Raw genomic sequence first — 22,445 nt, 5'->3', positions numbered from 1 at the left:
GTGCCCGGGGAGCTTGCTGCGGCAGGAGAAAACAAATAGCCGCTACCAAGGGCCCTTCAAGCGAAGCCCTGCGATCCCGCCTCAGCCCCGCCACAGCCGCGTCCCCCCTCCGCCGGCCCCGGGAGCGCCCGGGGCGGCTCTGAGTCAGCGGCCGAGCGGCGGTGCCAGCGCCGGCGGCGGGGCGGGGAGCGCGGCGGGCAGGCTCGGCGCTGGCCGGCCGGAGGGCGGGGGAATCTAAACTGGAGCGAGTCGATGGAAAAGCGCTTCCCTTCTCCGCCTCCTGCCCCCTCTCCGCGCAGCTCCCGGACCGGCAGCCCCGTCAAAATTGCAACTCACCTGCGCTCCCCGCCCGGCCCGCGGGGTGCAGCGCCGAGCACCCCGGGGCAGCGGGCCGCCCGCCTGGGCAGGGGGCTGCAGGGTCCGGGGGGAGCAGCCGGGCTCGCTGGTCCACGGGTGCTTTACAGCAGCCGAGCTACGGGCGGCGAGGCGTTTCCTAGCGCGGAGCATCCTCCGCCTGGATCCGCCGCCGGTGGCCACGCCGACCCCGAGAGCCCCGCGCACGGCTGTGCCCGGAGACCCCCCCACTCCCTGCCGGAGAGACGGCTCCGTGCCAGCATCGCCCAGCCGCTGCCGTGCCTGCAGCCCCTCCGCGTCCCCACGCAGAGCCGCTCCCGGCGCCTCGCCCTCCCCCGGGGCCCGCAGCCTCGCTCGCCACCGCGGGGGAGGACGGAGGGTGCCGCGGCCCCTCCTGGACGGCTGCCCCCCCGCCGCGATGGGCCCGGGGCGGCCGCGGGGGGGGGGTGCGGGGGGTGTCTCCGCTGCGGAGGGGGGGTGTCGGTTGGGGTCGGAGCGGACCCTCGGGCGGCGCGGAGCCGAGCGGCCGCGCAGGGGGCGCGCACTGAGCGCTGACAGCGGGGCAGACTCCTCCTCTCGCCGCGCTTAACTCTTACCGGCACCGGGAGGGACACCGCGGCGGAGGGGAGCGCGGCGGCCGCCCACAGCCCCCCGGCCCCGGCTCGCCCCCTCCCCCGCACGGCCCGCGGGGGCGCCGACCCCGACGGGAGCCGCGGGCATCCCCGAGGGCTGCGCGGCCGCGGAGCCGCCGGCCCCATCCCAGCGCCGCCGCAGGCTCCGCCGGGCCCGGGGAAGCCGCCTGCGACGCCCCGAGCCCCCGAGCCGGGCAGGCGGCGGAAGGGTTAAAGCGGCCGGAGGTTAGTCAGCGAGACTCCCGGGGTGATGGCTTGGAAGAGGAGAGTCCTCTGGCTGAAGTTTAAAGGAGGTTTCTCCAGACAGATTTGTATCGCCTTCGCGGAGCGCTTCAAACCAAACCTAAAGCCAGTCCCGTCCCTTCCCCGAGGCACCTTCTCGCCATGACCCCCTGCCCAGCCGAGCTGCCCGCCGGGCCAGGAGCGACCTGCAGAGAGCCCGGGGGGGGGGGGGGACGGACACGCAGAACGGCACACACAGACACACAGCGCAGGAGTAAGACCCTACCTTGATCCATAGACCTCATGATGTGGTGGTAATGTACCAGCCTGCAGGCAGTTTCTCTCTGCATCAGGAATTTAAAAAAAAAAAAAATCAATAGCAGAAAAAAAAAAGGAAAAATAAACAAAAAAAAAAGAAGAAGAAGAAAAAAAAAATCTTCTTTAAACCATGTTCAACCAGTGCCGCCCGGACAGAGGGAACCCCTCTTGCTCGCCTCCTCCGTAAGTGTTTGGAGGTGCAAAGAGGGATCCGAACTGGGCTGAGCTTGTTCCTGAAGTGAAGTCAGTTCTCTGCTCTGAGATGAGGGTTACTAGAGAGGGAAAGGCCACTTCCTTCCCTGCTCTGAGTGTTTATAGTCTTTGAATGCTGTAAAATAACGGGATTCCCTCACTGTTTCCTCCTGTTTATCCCAGTGCCATGGAAACCCCTGGATCGCCTCCATCTCCCAAACTGAGGGCTTTCCTGCAAACTTCACACTCAGGAATCCATGACGTCTCCCAGCTCCGGGCCAAGGCAGCTCTGCGGCTTTCTCAGTCTGCAGCACAAGCACTTAATTGTTGAGCAGAAAGTTAGAGAGCGAGAAAGAAAGAAATATGGATGATGTTAAAAATCCCAGTGTGTGCTTTTTAAACAAAACTTGCAGGCACTGCAAAGCCTTTCAAAGCAACGGGGCTTCTGTGCAGAAGTTTTCCTTCTTCCCAGCAGAGACAAGCTCGGACTGCTGCTGCTTTTACCTTTGAATAAATCATTCAGAAAACCGAAGTCCCCAGCTTATATTTATGTCTTTTAAATTCGCCAGCACCCTATTAATACCCATCTTGTTACTGGCACAGGATTTGGCTTCTAATTACCACTGGCTCAATTCTTCATACAGAAGACGAAAAGAAAAAAAAATCGGTTAATTTGTTTAGTGGTATTTCACAGACCTCTCTCTGTTTCTATTTTTAGATCCATTTAGAAGGGAGAGGAGCAACCCCATGGATTTCCATTGATACACGTGGAGCTTAGCAAGAATGAAATAGCCAAGGAAGCCTCCGAAACCAAGACAACCCGTGTGTGTTTACACATACTATGTATAAACAGGAAAATAAAGCAAAAGAAAACAGGAAAATAAAGTCAAAGATGTCACGACCTGTGTGCCGTCTCACAACGTATAGTTTTCACTAGTGTGTTAACGAGCATCTGCCTCTTGACACCGTGCTGGGCTCAGTGCCTCCATGCAACCGGACTTACATTTGTTATTTCCAGAAGAGATCAAGGGTGCACACACATAGCGTGCTTCTTCGGGGATCCCGCAGCTCTGCAGTCCCTCGGTGCGGGTGTACAACCCCACCGAACGCCGCAACGCACACTTGGAGCCGGGGTCAGCTGGAGCCCTGGGCAGCGGCGGGGAGTGACTCACTGCGGAGGGACTTGGCCCGGAGCTGCACGGAGGGCTGGCTGGCACCCGCACGACGTTTCCATTTTTCACTCTCTGAGTCCCAAAATCGACTCGAAGGAGGTATCACAATCAAACTTTCTGCTTCTCGAGTTTGTTGTCCCGCAGGCTAGCAACTGCAGGCAGGCCAGGGAAACTCAGCGCACCTCACTTTCCTAGCCTTTGTCATTTTTGGACGTGCCGAGGCAGAAATACCTTCCCCAGCTCCGCGGGCCCGTTATGCAATCGGCTTCCACCGACCCCCGACGTGCGGGGGAGCCCCGTCCCGGGAACCCCGCGCCGCCCCCCCCCCCCCCCCCCGCGGCAGCTGCCCCCCTCCCCGCGGGCCGTGGGGGAAGCCCTTCCCTGCTGGCCCCGCAGCGGCCATGCCGTTTGGGAGCTCCGCTCTCTCGCCGAGGGTTTCCTGCCCGAGCCCCGGGCCCGCACGGCAGCGGGCTGGCAGAGAAGCACCGAAAAGCTGCGCCTGGCCCTTAGGCTCGACCCGGGCGCTTTGCCCTGCAGCAGCCCTCTCAACCGGCCGCACTAAGCCACGATGTTTACGAGCGAGATCCTGCAAGCACCCCGGCGCTGCTCCGACCCCGGCCCCAGGCGGGACCCAGCAGCTCCCGGCTCCGCGGCAGAGCTGTCACGCCTGGGCTAAGCGGCGTGTGCGATTGGAGCCACCATTGCATCAGGTGAAGTCAAGTCGGAACCACCTGATTTCTGTTTCGAAACATTAAAGGGAAACCGAGCTTGCTCGCTTTGCTCTCCGATCAAAGCAATTGTTGGTTAATAGCGGGGAGGAATTATTGATTTCGCCCGGCTTCCACCCCTACCAGCCACACTCCTCGCCGCGGCACTGCCTGGTCACCCCAGCATCCCCGGCTGTAACCGCCCTGGGAGATGCAGAGGGGGGAACCGGGGAAGGGGCTTTAGGCGGGGGGAGCCCTCCGGCAGAGCCGGGAAGGGGCGAGCTGAGGGGGGGCCGAGGGCGAGCGGAGGGAGCAGCCGGGTGCAGGGACACACACACACGCGCACACACACACACACACACACCCGGGGGGGGCCGAGGGCACCGGGCCCTGCCAAGGGTATCCCAGAGCAAGCGGAGAATGGGCGACCCCGACGGAAAGCTTCGCCTCCTCCCACGCTGAGCTATAATCGGGGGAGCAGTCACAGCTCAGCGGTTATGGCACACAGGTTGGCTTCCCTAGTCTGGACCGTTTAAAAATACAATGTCTTTCTTTTAATAGCTCAGTTTGATCGGCTCCCGCTAGTTCACATGACAGGGTTTTCCTAAAATATCTTCTTCCACTAAGTTTTTTTCCAACTTAAAAATGCTGAATCCTGCTACCCAAATTAAACTCAGTGCAAAGCGAAAAAAAAAATAAATAAATAAAGAAGTGAAAGAGGGCTGGCGGCTGCCTCCGGACTGCTAGCATTCCCCAAACCAGCATATGACACAACTGTAAGATTTCCAAGGCTTTTGGAGAGTTCAGCGAGAGAATCGTGTCCTCCGCTGGCTGCAGCCTCCCCGCTGAGTTAAACTTTCCTGACGGAACCTTTCTCCATCTGGCTCCGGCTCCCAGCGCGTTGTGAGCGGCCGCGGAGGAGTGGGGGGATGTAGTTCAAGTCTTATATAACTGTGCAGGCTGGATGCGGGGGCAGAGACTTTCCCTAGAAACGAGAGATTTTTATATATATATAGTTATTTTTAGCTTCCTTTTTCAAAGGAAGGCCAAATACCTCCGACTTTCCTTTGCTTTCTTATTTTGGTATCACTAAGGGATTTTATTTTTGGAGGTAAGGAGCTATTAATAGCTAATATTTTTAGCTATTTATTCCCTCTTTAGGAGAATACTTCCTCTTCCTTTCAGGGGCACATTCTGGCCCGCATCCCTAACCCCCATCAGCAGACCCACCTCCCCACCGTGCCCACGGCACCCTCCGGGATTTGCCAAGATGCCCGGCTTTTGGGGGCGGGAGGGGGTGCCTCCCCCGGCCCCCTCCCCAGCCCCGGGGGCAGGTTTGGAAACCCGCGTTCTCCCCGTGAGCTGCCCGGCCCGTCCTCAGCGCCGGGCTCCCAGCCGAGCAGGCCGAGCACGGAGCTCCCTGCCCGGGAGGGGATTGCTGCGGGCGGCTGGGGAGAGCGGCGCCGCCGGGGAGAGCCGGCAGCCGGCCCGGGGGGCTCCGGGGAGCCGGGGCCGGGGGGGCCGGGGGGGCCCCGGGCTTCCCCCGGCAGCTGCCCGCAGCATCGCCCCGCCACCGGGCAGGGCCGCGGCACCTCCCGCTGCAGAACGAGCGCTCCGGCCGGCTCCGCGCTGTTAATTGGCAAATGAGACCGAAATAGTTCGTTGGGTTTTGGTTGGGTTTGTTTTTCAAATTTCTCATGCTCTTCAGGAGATAAGCCATCAAGGTTTCCTGAGGATGTGCTCTCAGGCCATTGGGGCAGCTGCCCGGGGTTCATCACCACAGACTTCATGGAGACATCTCCGTTTTCCACTTGCAAAAGGTATTTCAGGCTCACAGCAACAATAAGTGTTTTTGACAAAAGCTTCTCCCCTTCCAAAGTAAATACCGTTCTCCCGAACCTGCCATTGCGTACGACGCAGCAATCGCATCACTCCCCAGCGCAACCTCGGCAGGGTCAAGGCGTGAGGCAGAGCCGCGCCTGAACGCCAGACGCACCCCCCGGGTGTCCCACCGCACCCCCCCGGGGGCCCGAGCAGCGAGCAGCCCCCCCCGCCGCGTCCGCGGCTCGGCCGGCCCAAGGACCGCAGCCCCGCACCGCCCTCCCGTTCCCGCCCCCCCCGGCATCACCACCGCGTTACCAACTCCGGCTCCTTTCTGACAACGCACTTGTCTAAATAACATATTCTCTCACTTAATTAAGTTACAAACGGAGCGTCTGATCTTGTAATGAGCTCCACGTGGCCCGGGGAATCCACCCACATCCAGCTCTCCGAGACTGGAACTGCAACTGCTTGAATTTTTCCCATCAAAACATTTTTTCCAAATGAGAAATAGCTTTTCAACTAAAATGAAAATTGGTTGAAATTTTCTGTTTTTTCAACAAAACTCGATAAACTGAAAGGCTATTTTTTTGAGTTGAAGTAGGGGGGTTTTTTTGGTTTGGGGGGTGTGAAGGGAGGGGTCTGGTTTTTGGTGGGTTTTTGGTTGGTTGATTGGTTTTTTTCTCTCTCTAAGACCTGGCTTTTAGTAAACATTCTGTTTGTGAACATTAAAAATAATTTTTATAAGTGAAGAGTGATTTTTTAGCTTTTATTTTTCCTCAACAAAGACAACCTCAGAAAACAAAACCACAAATAAAAATGATATTGAAGAAAGTGTAGAGAACATTCTTTCTCTTCCCCCTCCCCTCGAAAATTTCCTGTAAGGGAAAAAATAAATGGCTTTGAACTCACTCGCAGAACAATAGGCCCCACTCTCGCTGTCTTTAGTCGGGCAGCTCTTGAATTAGTGTCCTCTTATGGGACAGGGAGGATGTAATTAATTCAGCTGGCCTGATGCGATACCATCCCAGGCTGCAATTTCCCGTTTTACCTATTGCTGTGTCTGTCTCCTAGAAGGCTGTAGGATTGCAGACAGACAGCGAAGCGCGTTTGCAAACAGTCGCACGAGTTCATAACCACTTGTATAGGGGAGTGTCTCACACCTTCACAGCAGGTTACACGTGGAAGAACCACCAGGTCTGCACCTGCAGCTGCAGGAAAACCTATTCTGAGCCTCAGCCTCCTGAAAAAACAGACCTCGGGGTTTTTTTCCAGGGAAAAGCCAAACGGCTCAGCCTGCAGTGCAGCTGGGGGTGGTTGCCCAGGACCTGCCTGGCCCCACTGCAGCCCAAAACAACATCCCTGCGGCATCCCGAAACATCCCTGCAGTATCCCAAAACAACACCCCTGCGGCATCCCGAAACATCCCTGCAGTATCCCAAACCAACATCCCCGCGGCATCCCAAAACATCCCTGCAGTATCCCAAAACAACACCCCTGTGGCATCCCAAAACATCCCTGCAGTATCCCAAACCAACATCCCTGCGGCATCCCGAAACATCCCTGCAGTATCCCAAAACAACACCCCTGCGGCATCCCGAAACATCCCTGCAGTATCCCAAACCAACATCCCTGCGGCATCCCAAAACATCCCTGCAGTATCCCAAAACAACACCCCTGTGGCATCCCAAAACATCCCTGCAGTATCCCAAAACAACACCCCTGCGGCATCCCAAAACATCCCTGCAGTATCCCAAACCAACATCCCTGCGGCATCCCGAAACATCCCTGCAGTATCCCAAACCAACATCCCTGCGGCATCCCGAAACATCCCTGCAGTATCCCAAAACAACACCCCTGCGGCATCCCGAAACATCCCTGCAGTATCCCAAAACAACACCCCTGCGGCATCCCGAAACATCCCTGCAGTATCCCAAACCAACACCCCTGCGGCATCCCGAAACATCCCTGCAGTATCCCAAACCAACACCCCTGCGGCATCCCGAAACATCCCTGCAGTATCCCAAACCAACACCCCTGCGGCATCCCGAAACATCCCTGCAGTATCCCAAACCAACACCCCTGCGGCATCCCGAAACATCCCTGCAGTATCCCAAAACAACATCCCTGCGGCATCCCGAAACATCCCTGCAGTATCCCAAAACAACACCCCTGCGGCATCCCGAAACATCCCTGCAGTATCCCAAAACAACATCCCTGCGGCATCCCAAAACATCCCTGCAGTATCCCAAAACAACACCCCTGCGGCATCCCGAAACATCCCTGTGGCCACCAGTGACCCAGCACGACTTCCACTCACCTCCAGGCTGGCAACCAGCGCCCAGCTCTGCCCCAGCCCCTTCAGTGTGCCACCAGCCCACGCTGATTCGAGACACCGCAGTTCATTCACGCGAGGGAGCGGAGGAGGCAGGGCGGCCCGTCAGGCACAAGGGTCCACCTTCCCGGGAGGCTCCTTTCGCTCCTGGGCAGAAGGCAAACCCCATCCCTCCGCTGAACACCCCAGAGTGTACGTGCGCCCATATCCCTGGGGGGAATGGAACCACGGGGGCACCACCGCGCAGCGCGGGGGGTCATGGCGGGGTGTGGGGGGCAGCCGGGAACAGTGGGGTACAGGGAAGGTGCAGGTGGATCGAGAGCTTTGTAAGCAGGGTTCAGACGTGACAGCTTGGAAATCAAAGCGATGCATTGATTTACTGGATTGGAAATGGCGCTAGGTCTGCTCCAAACCTGAAATTCGCTTAGCGCGCCCCGATTAAGCAAACTTGTGCAAAGCGGGATGTTTATACGCCATGATTTATGCTTTTACCCAAACATCAAACAATGTTTTCAGGGAACACTTAAGCCCTCCAGATTGGCACTGCCTTACAAACTACTACCAATGAGTAGGTTAGCAGCTCCAAGGCTTTTTGCAAATGAGCAAGTAGGATAAAAATTGAACTATAACCTATTTTTAAAAGCAAGACTAATTAAACAAATACAAACTCTGGATGAGGCTGTAAAGATGTGAGTTTCTTGCCAAAGATATTTTCTCTTTCAGATTATAAAACCATAGGGTTTTGCTTTGTCTTCCAAGATTTTAAACTAAGGTTCAGAAAAAAAAGAAGAGACAGCCAAATAGAGCAATCACTTGCTGGAATAATTCTGAGGAACATCAGTCACACTCGGGAGTTGGAGAGGTGCTTCTCTACGTGGGCAAGGCAAGTAAACAACATGTTACCGTTTACCTGTTTCTTGCAGAGCCACTGTAAGTGCCGTCGCCAGCTCACGCTTCGGGAAGAGATCTCCAACAAAGGGCCGTGCCTGAGGAATGCCCGTTCTTTAACTTCTTAACCCTGGATTTTTAGCCCCATCAAAAGTGGCTACCTGGGAAATTCCCATTATTGGTCATTCCAGGATTAGAACTGGCTTGTAAACCTTTGCACAGCGCAGGAGAAAGGGAGAGGAAGAAAGGACCCGTGCTGGCCAAGAGCGGGCTTCCCTGGTGCCGGAGCTGCTGGGTGCAGAGCCCGTCCCTGGGGCGGGTGAGCACTGGGGATCCCATCCTGCCCGCCCTGCTCAGCCACGCTGGATACAGCGCAGATCCTGTCCCCAAAGTTACCGCGGCTACAAATGTACAAGGAAATAGCTGCTCACTTCTGCACATCGCCCCCAGCTCACAGAAGAGTTTGTGGAATGAGAACAGCATCGTTAATTAATGTTATTCCCAGCTATTTAACTCACCTTCCCTCCCCCGGCGGCACGGTGGAGGACCAAGGCAGGAATCTGAAGCGATCCTTCTGACTGCGGGTGATGGTGAGCGTTTTCCCCCAGCAGCTCCCTTCGGGGGGGGGGGTTCAGCATCCCCCAGGGACACATCCACTGGCTCCGCAGTTCTCAGCATGGACCTTCCTCCAGGTACCAGGCAGCAGCAAGCGCCTCCCCAGGGGGCTGCGTGGGGGTTTGCAAAGATTTGGAAAGGGAAGGCGTTCGTGGGTGAAAGCTAGTCCAGGAAGGACTTAGCAAACCTAGGCCAAGACGATGACCACGAAACCCACCACGCTCCCAGCCTACCTGGACCCAAACGCCCGCACCTATCGACCCTGGCTCAGCCGGAGAATACAGCTACGTGAATTTTGCACACAAGTTCAGAGTGAATTGTGGTTCAGAGCGATATTCTTGTACCTAAAGACAGGCTACCACCCACTATCAGAGCGCTGGCAAAAACGCATGTGTAAATAGATAGCATTAGTTTCAGTTACAGTAGGACATAAGTTGGTTTATTAATAACAAACCCATGAACTAATCCAGTTCGACACCTGTACGTTAGGTTCAGGATGGAAACACTGATGCAGTCATTCGCTATATCATATCATGGCTACACTAAATAAAGATAATAAAGAAAGGTTATGACTGTTTTGAAAAGGTGGTGTTATCCCTTTAATATCACCGCCAGGGCAAAGGAATCTGATATTATATCCTGAACACAATTTACGATTCATTACTGGGGCTCTGGCCACACCCGGCAGCTAATCTAGAATTTCACACATTTAATGAACTTCATACTTGAAATATACGGTCTGTAAAATCTGATTTACACTGTTGTTAAAATAGTTGGTGTTTGAAAGAAAATGTATTTTAAAGTATGTATTTGTGCACAAAGTTTGTTGGTGGTTTTTTTTTTCTAAAAACCCCAAACCCGGTCATTAATTTACCCCAAAGCATATAAAACGTTCCCTACAGCGTAATTTCTAGTGCAGTATTTCTTTCAGCACCTCAGATTTACTCGCCACGTTTCTTCAGGAGCAACTGCATTCAGTTACACAAAGGAGCAGACAGCCCCCACAATGTCAGTGTAGGTACTTCGGTCGGTAAGTTAACTTGACAAGTCAGCTCATGATGGAGTCCAGGGTCTCTAATTAGTCCTTACCTGCCACCGCCATAAACCCGCTGCATTAGGTCAGTCCTGCTCGGGCCATACAAGCGGTACCTTGCAATCCCAGTTCATTCAAGCGTGTTAGCTTTTTATTGGATGTTAACACCTGATATTTCCTCCCGGCTCTGGTTTTACTGAAGGCTTTGTGGCATTATGTTCCTCGGAGCTGGAACGGCAACAGGAGCTGAAAGAAAGAGGAGTGGGAACGCGCATAAATCACCGCCCTGCACGCGGTATCCTGATGGTGCGACATCACAAGAGACACCCAGGCTGCCGAAGGAAATAGCTGTCATCCACACGTGAAATACAAGATGTTTCTTGCTGTTTAAGACTATTTATGGTGAATACTGCACCTGTAAAAATTAGTTTCACCCTTCAGTAACGAGGACTCACAAGAATTAAACTTGGACTTGAACAAAACCCGAGGACTGTGGGAGGGTGGATGAGCGTGAGCTGTTCGTTTACACCAGCCCCGGGTCTTGCACCACGGTACCAGCACAATGCACTTTGTTCCCTCTGAGTTTGGAAGGATGTTCTCCTTACGGGTTCGTGTTGCAAGTAGCAATTTCACTTTGTTTTCTGGGTTATTTCTCCTTGTATATAGGAAAGCTCAGATATCAAAATCTGATCAGCAGGAGGCTTGAGACTTCCTAGAAGCCAAACTGAGCAGCTTTGAATCACTTTAGTCTATAGACGGTGCCTGAGAAATTCCGGCACTAGTTCCAGCCTAAAATAAAACCTGTCACTTTGGTTAATTCATCTGGATCCAGCTAAAAGGCAGCAACGCATCCTGACAAATAACTAGAAGGATATTAAAGATTGGAAAGAGGCATAGCTGGAGAAAGCAAGATAGAGGAGGGGTTGATAACATCTAACCTTGGTCTTTTAGGAATATCTTTTTCATTTTACAGCCCAGCTGTCAGGGTGGAGAAGGTCCAAGTCCCCGCGTCACACTGCAAATAATAGTTGATAAACTCACAGCAGACAGGGATAGCATAGATCCTGTTTAAAACCGGCCGTCCCCTTCTCCAGGTATTTACTTACCTCGGACACAAAGAGAGGCAAGGAGAAGAACCGGTGTTAGTCTCCAGCTCACACTTTAGGCAAAAAAAATATTCTTTGCTCTTGTTTAATTTTATTCACTTTCAATGTTAAAATCACTTTTCTGTTTGTCATTGGGCTAAAGGAATTGTTCCAGGCTAAAATGAAGCCAAGATGGCATGCTAAATAATTAAAGCTACATTAATAAAGAGCAGGATGTAACTGCTCCAGTTACACTTAAAAATTAAATTAAGAAAAGGATCTGAAGTGCAAATCAAGTGATCTGTAACTAGATCTACATGCACAGGCCACGTGTACGCACACGGCCATCGGGCACGAGCACCACGAGGGCTGACACCCCCCACCCCACGCCCCGCTGCTGGGGGGATTCGGGCCGTGGCGGGGGGCTGCCCGCGGTTCCCCGGGGTTGCTGACCACCAGCGCAGCTCCCACCGCACGGGCGAGGGGCGATCCTCGCTCCCCTCGCAGGCTCAGCCCACGGGCGCCTTGGCAAGAGCGCGGTTAAAGCGCCGGCTGCTCTTCACCGGCGCTGTGCGACGGTGCAGCTCGTGGTGTGCCGGCTGTCAAACAGGAGAACAGGATGGAGCCTACAGCGGCGCAGCTGGAGAGCGATAAACATTTCCAGCAACGTCTCCAGGGCAAAGATCCCGCTCGCAGGGCCGAGAGGACCGCTGTGCCCCCGCAGCGAGATGACGAGCTGCTTCACCGTCTGCTGCGGGCCGGAGGTCTCTCCTCCTTTAAAGGTCCTACCCTCTAATTCTTGGAACTAGATGAAAGCCGAAGCAAACATAAACATTGTAAGCACGACCCATTCGAGCTCCGGGTCCCAAATCGGCACCCTGGCCCAGGGCAGCCAGTTCACACGTGGGACCCTCCTGCCCAGAGCGAGAGCGATGGCTCTGGCTGGGCTGGCCCAGCACGGCGGGGACAGCGACGGCCGCAGGACGCGGCGATTCCCTGGAAACCACCATGTTGGAGCAGAGACGCTGCCTGACAGAGGGAACACCGGTCCTTGTGAACGTGCCTTTTCTTCAAAACCTTAATCTCAGACTTACAAAGGGTGCAGAGGAATTCTGCTCCGCGGGCAGCATCCCTTGCCTTTCCCTCAGGCTCGGCGCCCAGCGGCGCTGCTTTCCGTGGCAGTTACGCACCATTGCTGCTGGAGCAGGTATCGTGCTTCCTCGAGGCCATTGCACGGCATTTTACGTAACGGTACCACTGACGAACGGTTTGTTCTCATTTTAAAAAGGAATCCTGATCAATAGCAATTTGAATCACTTTTTGACAAGTGACACGTTGGTGAAGTCTGCCGCCGCGCAGACGAGTCAGGAGTGCCATGTCTTACAAACAGGAGAGCCCGCGCAGGACAGACCCGCGCCTAACGGCAGGGAAACACAACGCCTACAGCGGGGCTACAACGCAGCTCTTCTGGAGCAGATGTGGAACACATGAGTGAGTAACACCGTCCGATGAAACCTCTGGCACAGGAGATACCCGCTTCCCACGTGCCCGCCAAGGTGTGTGCTCCGGCACGGTGCTCACGCGGTACGATCAATTCACCTCTGCTCACGCTCTTAACCTGTACTGCGGGCAGTTCTACTTTTACCCCGGTAAACAAGTTTCTGGATGTGGTTAAGCTACTCAGAGTGTACATTTAAAATAAAATCTGTTTCACATAAAAGGACAAATGAGAATGACTATTACCCCCATCTTTAATGCGCTAAATTCTTTTGCACAGATTGTTCTTGTTACTACTTCTTTCTGTGAGAGAATCGGAACAGCACACAACATTCCTCCTTACGTGCACAATTACAGCAAGCCAAGAGAGGGAGGCTTTAAAGTGGGAATGCAATGAGTTTAAAGCCCTTTTTTGTAACCCACTCACTAACAGTTAGGTCTTGGGCCACAAAGGGAGGAAGAGGAGCAGAGGGAAGGATGTTCTTCTGAAGGCCAGATCCTGCAAGATGTTGATCATCTCTAACTACAAGCAGCAAAAATTCGGCGATGCCCCATGTGACCTAGAGAGCCCCACACCACCCAGGGAGTTTTAGGGCCAGGAAATGCCAACGCGTGGCCAGAGGAAGCCACAGCATCGGTTCTGATGCTGACCTTAAGGAGGTGCTGGACCAGGATGAAGTGCTGCCAGGAACTGCTGTCACACCCAGCAAAGCTTTCCCCTGCGTTACCTTTTTGCAGTCGCAGCGATGCTATTTCTGCAGCCGGCTGTTTTCACACGCAGTTGCAGACCTGCAGCTCCAGGTTTAAGATGGAAGAACCTGGCAGAATTTTTGAATCGGGGTTTATAAATACTCCATATAATAATTTTTCTGAAGCCTGCGATCATATTCCTAATTTAAAAACAGACATCTGAATACTCTGTGGAACAAGTAACTTTCCTATAGGATTGACTCCAATGTTTGAGGTGGGGAAAAAGTCTAATAATCAAAACAAGAATATTGCTCTGCACGCCATGCTCTGCGTGGACTTTGGGTACAGCCCAGAGATGAGGGGTTCTCTCTGCCCCCATCTGCTACCTCTGACGTGGGAACAGGAGCAGTTTCCTTCCTCTAGTGGAGATTTATCACGACAATGATATTTAAGGCCACAGCAATGCAACAGAGAAGAGGTCTAATACAACCACAATTTGAAAAATAAGGCCACTGGCATTCTTTGGTAAAGCCTAGGCTGAAAACTCACCCCAGGATGCGTGATCTTCCAAAAATCTGCCAACCCCTGCAGTGTTCAAACTTCTTGTATGACCACAGCCACATGAAGAATGAAATTAAACCCCAAGGAAATCTTTGACATTTCTACTATTATGCAATGTTTGGGTGAAAAAAAAAAATTGCAGAAATTCTCCTTCCCTTTCCAGAGCGAGTTTAGAAAAACTATTTCTAGCTTTTTTTAATTACACATTTCACCATTAAAAAGAAACCATCCATAAATTAAAAGAACCACTAACTAGGGCTTATGTAACCCATTTAGAGTGGGAAATTGGTAACACTTGGGAGCGAAGTCTGTTACTGTAATTTCTGGAGTCTACAGCATTCATTTGATGTGTGCAAACATCACAAAAATTGTTTAATATTTGCATTAACTATTTTATACAAAAAAGTCAAAACATGAAAAAGGTTAAGATGCTGGCATCTGTCCCCTACAGAATCTAAAAGAAAACCTTAATATATGTTTAATGATCTGAGGGATAGTTTATCAGTGCGCTTTAGTTCAATAGTCTCCCAAGTTATAGATTTACATTATTCAATTTTTAATTTTTTTTTTTTAGAGCATTTATAGTTGTATTACATTTTTGGTAGAAAATTGCCGTACTGCGTTGCTGAAGTTTCGCCCGCGGGGAGCGCGCAGTGCTAATCCCCTGCCTCTCCCTCCCGCGTCCGGCCCCACGTGGGGCAGCCAGCCCTCGCCGTGGGACTGCCATCCCGCCGAGCAGTTACTTCACCAACCGTCGAAGCGATGAGAACATCCCAAAAATAGCTGTTCCCTATGCTATTGCATCATGGCTGTTCCAAGAGCAGCATCTATACGTTTCCAAGGAAAGACTTTCTCCTGACTCACAGAGCGGGCACCAGCAGGACCAGAACGACCACCCCCTCCCTAGGTGGGGTTGCACCAAAAATTGCGAGGAGGGTTTCCCCAGAATCTTCCTGAAGGAAGAGTCCCTTGAACCTGAATTTATGAGTTACGGGGCTTGTTTAAATCCCGGGGACAGCTGGGTGCCCTGGGACTACCTGGCTGCAGGAAAGGCAGCAGCGAAGCGGCCGCCCGGGGCTGAAGTTCAAGGTCAGAGCCGTGCGTGACAGCGGCAGGGCCAGCGGCAGCCTGCGCGCTCCACAGAGCTAATCCCCACCAGTGACCTGCAACGAGGACTTGCAGAAAGCCCCCTCGCAAGGGGGCACCCGCCGCAGCTGACAGAGTAAAGACAAACCACCCCCCAAACCCCTCCCGGCTCAGAGAGTTCGAAAACCGAGTCCAGCAAAGAATTTAACGAAGCAGGAAAGCTCTGATCATTTCTCGGACATGCATTTCCCACGCCGACAAGTTAAAGGGCCACCGTGCAGCTTAACCTATACTCTTCCACTTCTGTCAGAATACATCCGGGACTGACCACGCCGGGACCAACTCTGGTGCATCACAGATGGTGTTTCACATGGTGTATGGATGAAGTAAAGAAGTTGCATAAAATTTATTTTTCCACCTTGTTTTACAACATTCCCTTTAAAGTTTTTACACATCTGCAACACATAACTCCACAGAACAATAAATAATTGGCATTCGTATTTCTCGAGTCAAGAGTATTTACACGTTGTTTAACTAGATGACAGGTACGAAACATCGGCATCACAGTAAATATCATTTTCACACCAGAATCCATTTCCCCAATTAAAAATTAAATTAACATTTATTTTTTAACAATCTTAACAATTAAAAATGTTCTCAAAGGCATGTAAGTACACAAGTTGTAGGAGGCGGTAGTAATGGACCATATTGGCAAAGCTGTAGAACCCAGGATTTCATGCAAATCAGAGAGTTTATTAATTATGAAATAACTAATAATAATTGCAAAAAGAGCCCACCCAGCTCAGGCTGAAGATGTTAGTGGGCACCCGACTGGCCCCAGCAGCCGTGGAGATGAGTCAAACCCCACCTGAACGGTTGCGTGCAAAGAACTGTGGGGCTGAGCCGCAGGCAGCAGCAGCTCACAGCCCCGGTTCAGAGCACTGCTCGTGCGAACCAAGGACTTGGGACGCATCAGACGGTGCAGCGGCTTTCGCCAAAGGCCAAAGCCAAAGGCCAAGCTTTAGGGATTCCCACGTCTAACTCTCTGGGGCTCCCTGACAAACTCACTCAACTACAGCAAGATTTCCCTCGGCAGTTGCAGCGGACGAGAGAGGTTGTGATGGCGTTTAATTGCGATAGTTCGGCAGACCATGGAAAAACAACGCCTTTGGCACTGCTCGGTTTGGTCCAGCCACAGCTGTAGCTCTCAGCACGTAGCTCTCGGCACCGAGGGGACACCAGGGACGTCACTCACCACTCCCCAGCTCAGTTCTAAGACCCTGCACAGATTTAGCTGCTGCTGTTGAATAAAGAATGTTGCATTGCAATTGCACGATGAGCCGAGCAAAACGAATGTTTGCAAAGATAAACAGGACAAGCTCTATGGGGGGACAAACGCAGAGTTAAAGAGAAAAAAAAAAAAAAAAAAAAAGAAGAGGGTTGCGACACACCTGGAATTACTGCAGAGATCAGGAAGAGAACAGTGCATGTCACAAAACCTCCGTGGTAACTAACCCCGCGGCAGCACAGCACAGAGCGTCGGCAGCCGTGGGAAGCCGGAGCAGACGGGGAGATGGACACCCCAGCCCCACAGCATCATCGGAGCACGCTCCCAAAGCACACAAGTTACATGAACTGCTACAGTACACAAAAAGGAATAGGAAGAACTCTAAGGCTACAAACACGATACTACACAGAAGAAAACAGTGCTTCACTCCCAATAAGCACAAATTATGAGCATACTAGAGGAAAAATATTAAATTAAATTTCCAGCAGAGAATCCATTTATTCAAATGTACAGTAAGTATGAACATATGTATTAAACTTTCTTTTTAAAAACATTTTTTAAATAACTTAAGAGAAATAGATTGCAGACATAAAGTGCTAAACTTGAAAAATACAACAATCATTCCTCTTTCCTGCTGTTTGTTAGATGGCAGTTTTAATTTTCTGATTGCTTTAAAAAATTGCAGCGTATACCCAGACAGAAATTACTTCCTGGATTTACAACCTTGTGCAAAAAAAAACTAGCTGCAAAGGAATATAATTCACACCCCAAAACACAGCTACAGATTACTATCGATTCCACTAAATACGCATTCCTTATTAAAGTTATGATTCAATAAATATAACCGAAATCACAATTCACTCCCTTTCTTGGTGTAAGCTAGTATTTTGCAAATATGGTCCACTCAGTGTAAACTGTATTGACTTCAGGAAACAGTGAACTCTACCACATATGCGTCTCCAATATTTACAGACAGTAGCATGGCACTGTTATTCTCGCAGGACATTGAACTACTGATACACACCGGACAGGGACGCGGCTTTACGCAGATGAGCACTGCGATGTCTTGGCCAACCGACAAGAGGGACTCGACTTCTCAGTCACAAGAAGCTGCCAAACGGAATTCTTGATTCTTATATTTAAATCTACTTAAATCAAATGCTGACCGGGGACTCCAGAACACCTGCGTGGCCGGCACTATCCAGGAGCTGTAGCAAGTCACAAAAAATCAACGTTAAGCAGCTTTTTGGCAAAGTGGGATAATTCACAACAGGCCGTGAGCCCAGCTCCCCCACAAACGGGCCGTGCAGGCACCGCTCCTCCTCTGCGGGACAGAGCACTGGGAAGTTCTGGGCTTCTAGAGCCTTTCCCAACACAAGCCTGTCTAATGGGCAGAAATATGTATTATTAGGGAAAAAATATTAGGAGAGAAGGAAAGAAAGGCAGGTTTCCAAAATATTACGAGAAGGTGAATATGAAGAATTGTCTTTCCTTAGCAGGATCTTTCTAACGTTGGTTGCTATTTATCAGGACTTCAGACAAGAGTCTAATTGGAAGACTGGCACAAAAGAAAAAACAGCGTGTTAGATTAAAGAGCATTTGCTGTTCTTACTCCTGAAGGATTCTGAAACGTGATTTTCTAAATTAAGAGTTTTCCCCACATGAAATAGCAAGGTCATACGGACTTGCACTCTCACCCCGAGCCACATGCATTATAACGCACAATTTTTCTGTAAATCTTCTGGAACCTGCTTCCCCTCCTCTTTGATATTTACTCACAGGCACTGAGAGCAAGGAAGGCAGGTCATGTTGTGCAAAACATTCCCTGGAGCAATTCCCACACATCGACCACACCAGCCACAGCTATCTTAGATGTGAAAATTCAAGACGTACCACTACGGGCCAACACAGACTCCAGCTCTTCTTTTAAAACAGCACTCCCGTTTTCCACCGATTTCCACACCAGACCTTGCAGTGCCGCGCTGTGCTCCGCGCGGCAGCGAGCGCCCGCAGCAACGGCAGCAGAAGCTGGCAGCCCGGTACGGAGGCTCAGCACGGCACAGAGGCGACCAGGGAGCTTCTGCTGCGCACACCAGCGCGAGGGGAGACGGGAGCTCAGGCTCCGGGCTCGGCCGCTCCCGGTCCCTCTGGGCAGCCGACCGACAGCGGCGCCAGGCAGTGCCAGCTCCAGCGGTGGTTTTTATGATGTGGGAATGAGACAGCAAGTAACTAATTTAGCACAGACTAAACAGCCATTAGATGAGGATGGCTGCCACTGAAAGCTCATCCATGTTTGATGCACAAACCCGACGGTAAAAGGTTCCCGTAACTCACTCTCATTCTCCTGAGCAGCCTAAGTAGGTGTTGCTCTCCTCAGGGGGTTACAGCGTGGGCCAATGCTTATCATAAAACCAGAACTCATTGAGTTTAGTTTTGGAAAATTAAAATCAGTAAGTACATTTGCTCTACACACACAAGCGTAACGCCTTCGTGCAAACCCCACTCCTGCCTCTGTGATTCAAGTTTGGTTTTTAGAGCAAAGGGAGGTTCTCAAAACCTGCCTCTCTGCAGGGCGTGTGCCACGAACAACATCCACCTAGGAGTGCCTCAGCTTATTTGCAGCTCATCTTCGCAGTTTCGCCCTAACAGGAAACAGATTTCGTGTAGCTGTGAGGAGCAGCAGCTCTGTGACCTTTCCTTTCAGTCTCCAAGGATTCAAGACACGTCTGCCACATTGTCTGCAGAACAGTACGAGCCTCTTCTCACGTTGTCGACACATTTCAAGTCTGATCAACTGCAAATTTCTTTTCCAAAGAGGATTTGCTTTAGTTTAGATAATTTTCTCCTATACAAATAAATACAGAGTAGAGCTATTATGTCACCATCCCCTTCTAACAGGAAGCACGAAAGCTAAACAAAACTGAATTTCTTCATTCTGGACTAGATTTCTCTGTATTTGTCAATGTCTGGATACCTCCAAAATCACTAGGGTGACTACATTTCAACTGAAGCAAAATCTCAAACGCGCTCAGATTCTCAAGTGTGTATATCCGACATGCTGGAGCCCCATTATGGAAACAGCATGCCGTAAATCAGGAGCCAGCTGTCAGCAGTGTAGTGCATCACCTACATTAAGGGATTTCCAAGATGTAAAAAAGAATGTAACTACTTGAAACAAAAAGATAAATAATATAAAACAACATTACACAATGCAAGGAACAGCATAGATACTTAAAAAGTAACTTAAATTTGTCAAGTGTAAATTCCAAGGTCAGTTAGCAGCTTTCAGACACTTTTAACCACGCACGAGAAACCCATCGTCATCACGGTTACGCACATTTGACCCCAGCTAAGTTGCACAAAAGGGACAAAACCTGGATGAAGTAACGAGTGCCTCTGCCCTCAGAAAACTCCCTTTTATCGTTAGGTTTCCATTCATGGCAGTTGCAAAGTCTTTGTCAATAAAGCAGCATGTAATAGAGATTACCACATGATCCTTATGCAAATATCGGACGTATTCGTTATAGTAACAACTACACAATTTTGTCTCTCAGCCATGTGCAACGTTTGTCTCTGGTGTGCAAGGAGAACAGCCCTAGGACGTGAGCTTCGAATAGCTTGGGGGAGAAAACCTTCGTCTCAGGTACTTGAGGACGTAGAGGGGAAGGCAGCTCACCAGAGTGATGACGGTGACTTTCCACAAGAACGACAAAGTTGCAATGAAGTAAACATCTGTAAAACGAAAAGAGCACAGAGTCAATGAAGATGGGAAGTGCGTTCTGGGAAGAGGTGCGTGCAAGTTCAAAGCCCGTACGATCCCCGCTTCCCCACTCTTCTGCCCTTCTCCTCCACGAAAGATACAGCTTTCTGCACAGCACGTTTCAGTACGGCGTGCAGCTCCTCACAGGCAAGTGCCCACACATACCCCATCTGAAACAGGGCTATCCATCTCCTGCCAGCACTAAGCTTCCTTGAAACAGACTACTTGTCTTCTGACTCCGGTAGTCCAGCAAACCCGTATCTCGACTCAGTTATAATACCTCAGAATCGTTGCAAAAATACTTGAAGTGTTGTTCAATATGGAGCTGGTATACCCATTTGCAAGAGATACAGATCTAACCCATTGGGAAGTTATCCTCATTGTTGTCAGAGTTAGCAAAGAGCTTTATGGAAGAAGTAGTGACATCTTGTGGTTCCTGAACGAACACTGGAACAAACCCTACGGATATGATATTTGCAACCAGACAGCTACTGGGGGAATCTCGAATTCCTCACCCTTTCTCCTTTAGCCAGGGCAAAGGATTAGCTCTGTTTCAGGCAAATAAAAAAAAACAACCCTAAACCAAACCCACAAGAGAAAGGCTCCAATGAAGCAGATAAAATAAGCTAAGTTTTAGGAGGCAGCACTTTCACCCAGTTAAAAGACGAATCTTTTGAACCAACAACAGAGGTTCAATCTGCAGTCTCAAGTTCAGTGCCCATATGGCAATGAAGACCACTGTTACATACGACAGCTGATGCGTGGTGGGACTCTGAAGGTACGGATGAGATTCACTGGGCAGCACACAGCCTACTGACCACCTTTATCTCCGCTAGCATTTTGCTATGAGAAGGAACCATAAAATATCTTCCAAGTGCCTTCAAATCAAATAGAGCTCATCCTGGTCAGAACCGCTGCCGTTGTAATTATTGTTGCTTCATCAATAGCCTTTAAGCTCAATTCAGCTCTTTACAGTCCTGTTACTATTCAGTCATAAACCAACTGATTGGAGAAAAGGCATTTAACCTTACCAATAAACTCATGTAAGAAGACCAGAGAAGCTATGTAGCAGGAAAGACTAAGCAGCTCAGCCACTATCATGAGCCAGTGCCATGTCTGGATGGTCAACGCCACCATCAGTAACTCGGTGAGAATCAGGGACGTGAAGGAAATGGCCACAATGTGGACAAATTCGGATTCAAAGAGGAGGAGTGCTCCATACATGATGATGCTACCTGCAAGGGAATGGAACATTTGGGTATTTTGTTCAAACATCAGTCTAAGCTCTAAAACCCACTGCTAGGTCTTGGAAAGGCTGAAACACAGTCATGTCTTGAGACTGTTTTTCATGAAACCTGATGAATGTAATGATAATGAATCAGTTACTATTTAGGAGACAGAACTGATGACAAGACAGGGAAAAGTTACAGCAGAGGTGCCCAGACTTTTATAACAGTCTATCATATTCATAGGCACATGGAGATAGGAAATTAATACACGCTATTTTGGCAACTAGAGATTTCTAACATCACAAAACTCCATCCTCCCAGAAAGCATTTGGTCACTACTCGGAAGCTAGACGATATCAAATACTTATAAAACCTACTGCGTTGCCTCAGTGCCCAGATGGAAGCAAGGTGTTGAAAAGCTCAGTGGACCCAAGGTAGCCTCTCTTTGCACCGCTTTGGCCAAGTTCTCTCCCCTTTACACTTCCCCCTAAAAGGGGCACACGCTAAAGCACTGTTAATGATGTATTGTTTCATGCTCCCATTCTGGCCAGCCAGGGAACGCTCACAACACCCCGCACGGCCACCTGCACAAATAACTCATGTTAGCAGCATGAGTAATCCGCACCAACATCCATCACACCAGGCTAGTTTCGAAGGGAAAACCTGCAAGTGACTAGAGCTCGAGCCACAAAGTTCAAATCCAGCTGTGAACTTTCCAAAATTTAGGACTGCTCAAGTTTTCGGTCAGGCTCATCTCTGCTAGCAACTAGCCCAATTGTTTGGCCTGCTGTTTTCTAGTTATTTAGCACATCAGAAGTGAAGTCACTTTAACCAAACATTGTAACCAGATAGTGGTCTTAGCTCAAGAAGAAATCTTTCCCTCAATGCATCACCCTCTGGCTTTAGCTTTCCACCACTTGTGAGTTTTCTATAAATGCCTTGGCTTTGCCATCATATTTG

General features: G+C 50.9%; 2 protein-coding genes across 3 annotated transcripts in view; both read right to left on the bottom strand.

The window, feature by feature from the left end:
* The window catches only part of NFATC2 (nuclear factor of activated T cells 2), a 99,363-nt gene extending 97,332 nt beyond the window's left edge, over positions 1-2,031 (bottom strand). Inside the window, exon 1 of one of the 2 annotated variants that reach the window (XM_054845523.1) lies at positions 1,495-2,031. In XM_054845523.1, the coding sequence (XP_054701498.1) occupies positions 1,495-1,558 (64 nt within the window). In that variant the 5' untranslated portion in view covers positions 1,559-2,031. Of the gene's footprint in view, positions 1-336; positions 400-1,494 lie in introns of those variants that run through there. The other variant, XM_054845525.1, reaches the window with a different exon arrangement.
* A 13,559-nt stretch (positions 2,032-15,590) lies between these two features.
* The window catches only part of ATP9A (ATPase phospholipid transporting 9A (putative)), a 63,808-nt gene continuing 56,953 nt past the window's right edge, over positions 15,591-22,445 (bottom strand). The window contains exons 27-28 of the mRNA XM_054845358.1: positions 21,288-21,491; positions 15,591-20,228 (exon numbers count right to left, since the gene is read on the bottom strand). Coding sequence (XP_054701333.1) covers positions 20,092-20,228; positions 21,288-21,491 — 341 coding nt within the window. The 3' untranslated portion in view covers positions 15,591-20,091. The remainder of the gene's footprint in view (positions 20,229-21,287; positions 21,492-22,445) is intronic.

The sequence above is a fragment of the Grus americana genome, chromosome 17, assembly GCF_028858705.1.
Source record: "Grus americana isolate bGruAme1 chromosome 17, bGruAme1.mat, whole genome shotgun sequence".
Taxonomy (NCBI): domain Eukaryota; kingdom Metazoa; phylum Chordata; class Aves; order Gruiformes; family Gruidae; genus Grus; species Grus americana.
Note: the sequence above shows the minus strand (reverse complement) of the source record. Positions and strands in the feature narration are given on the sequence as shown.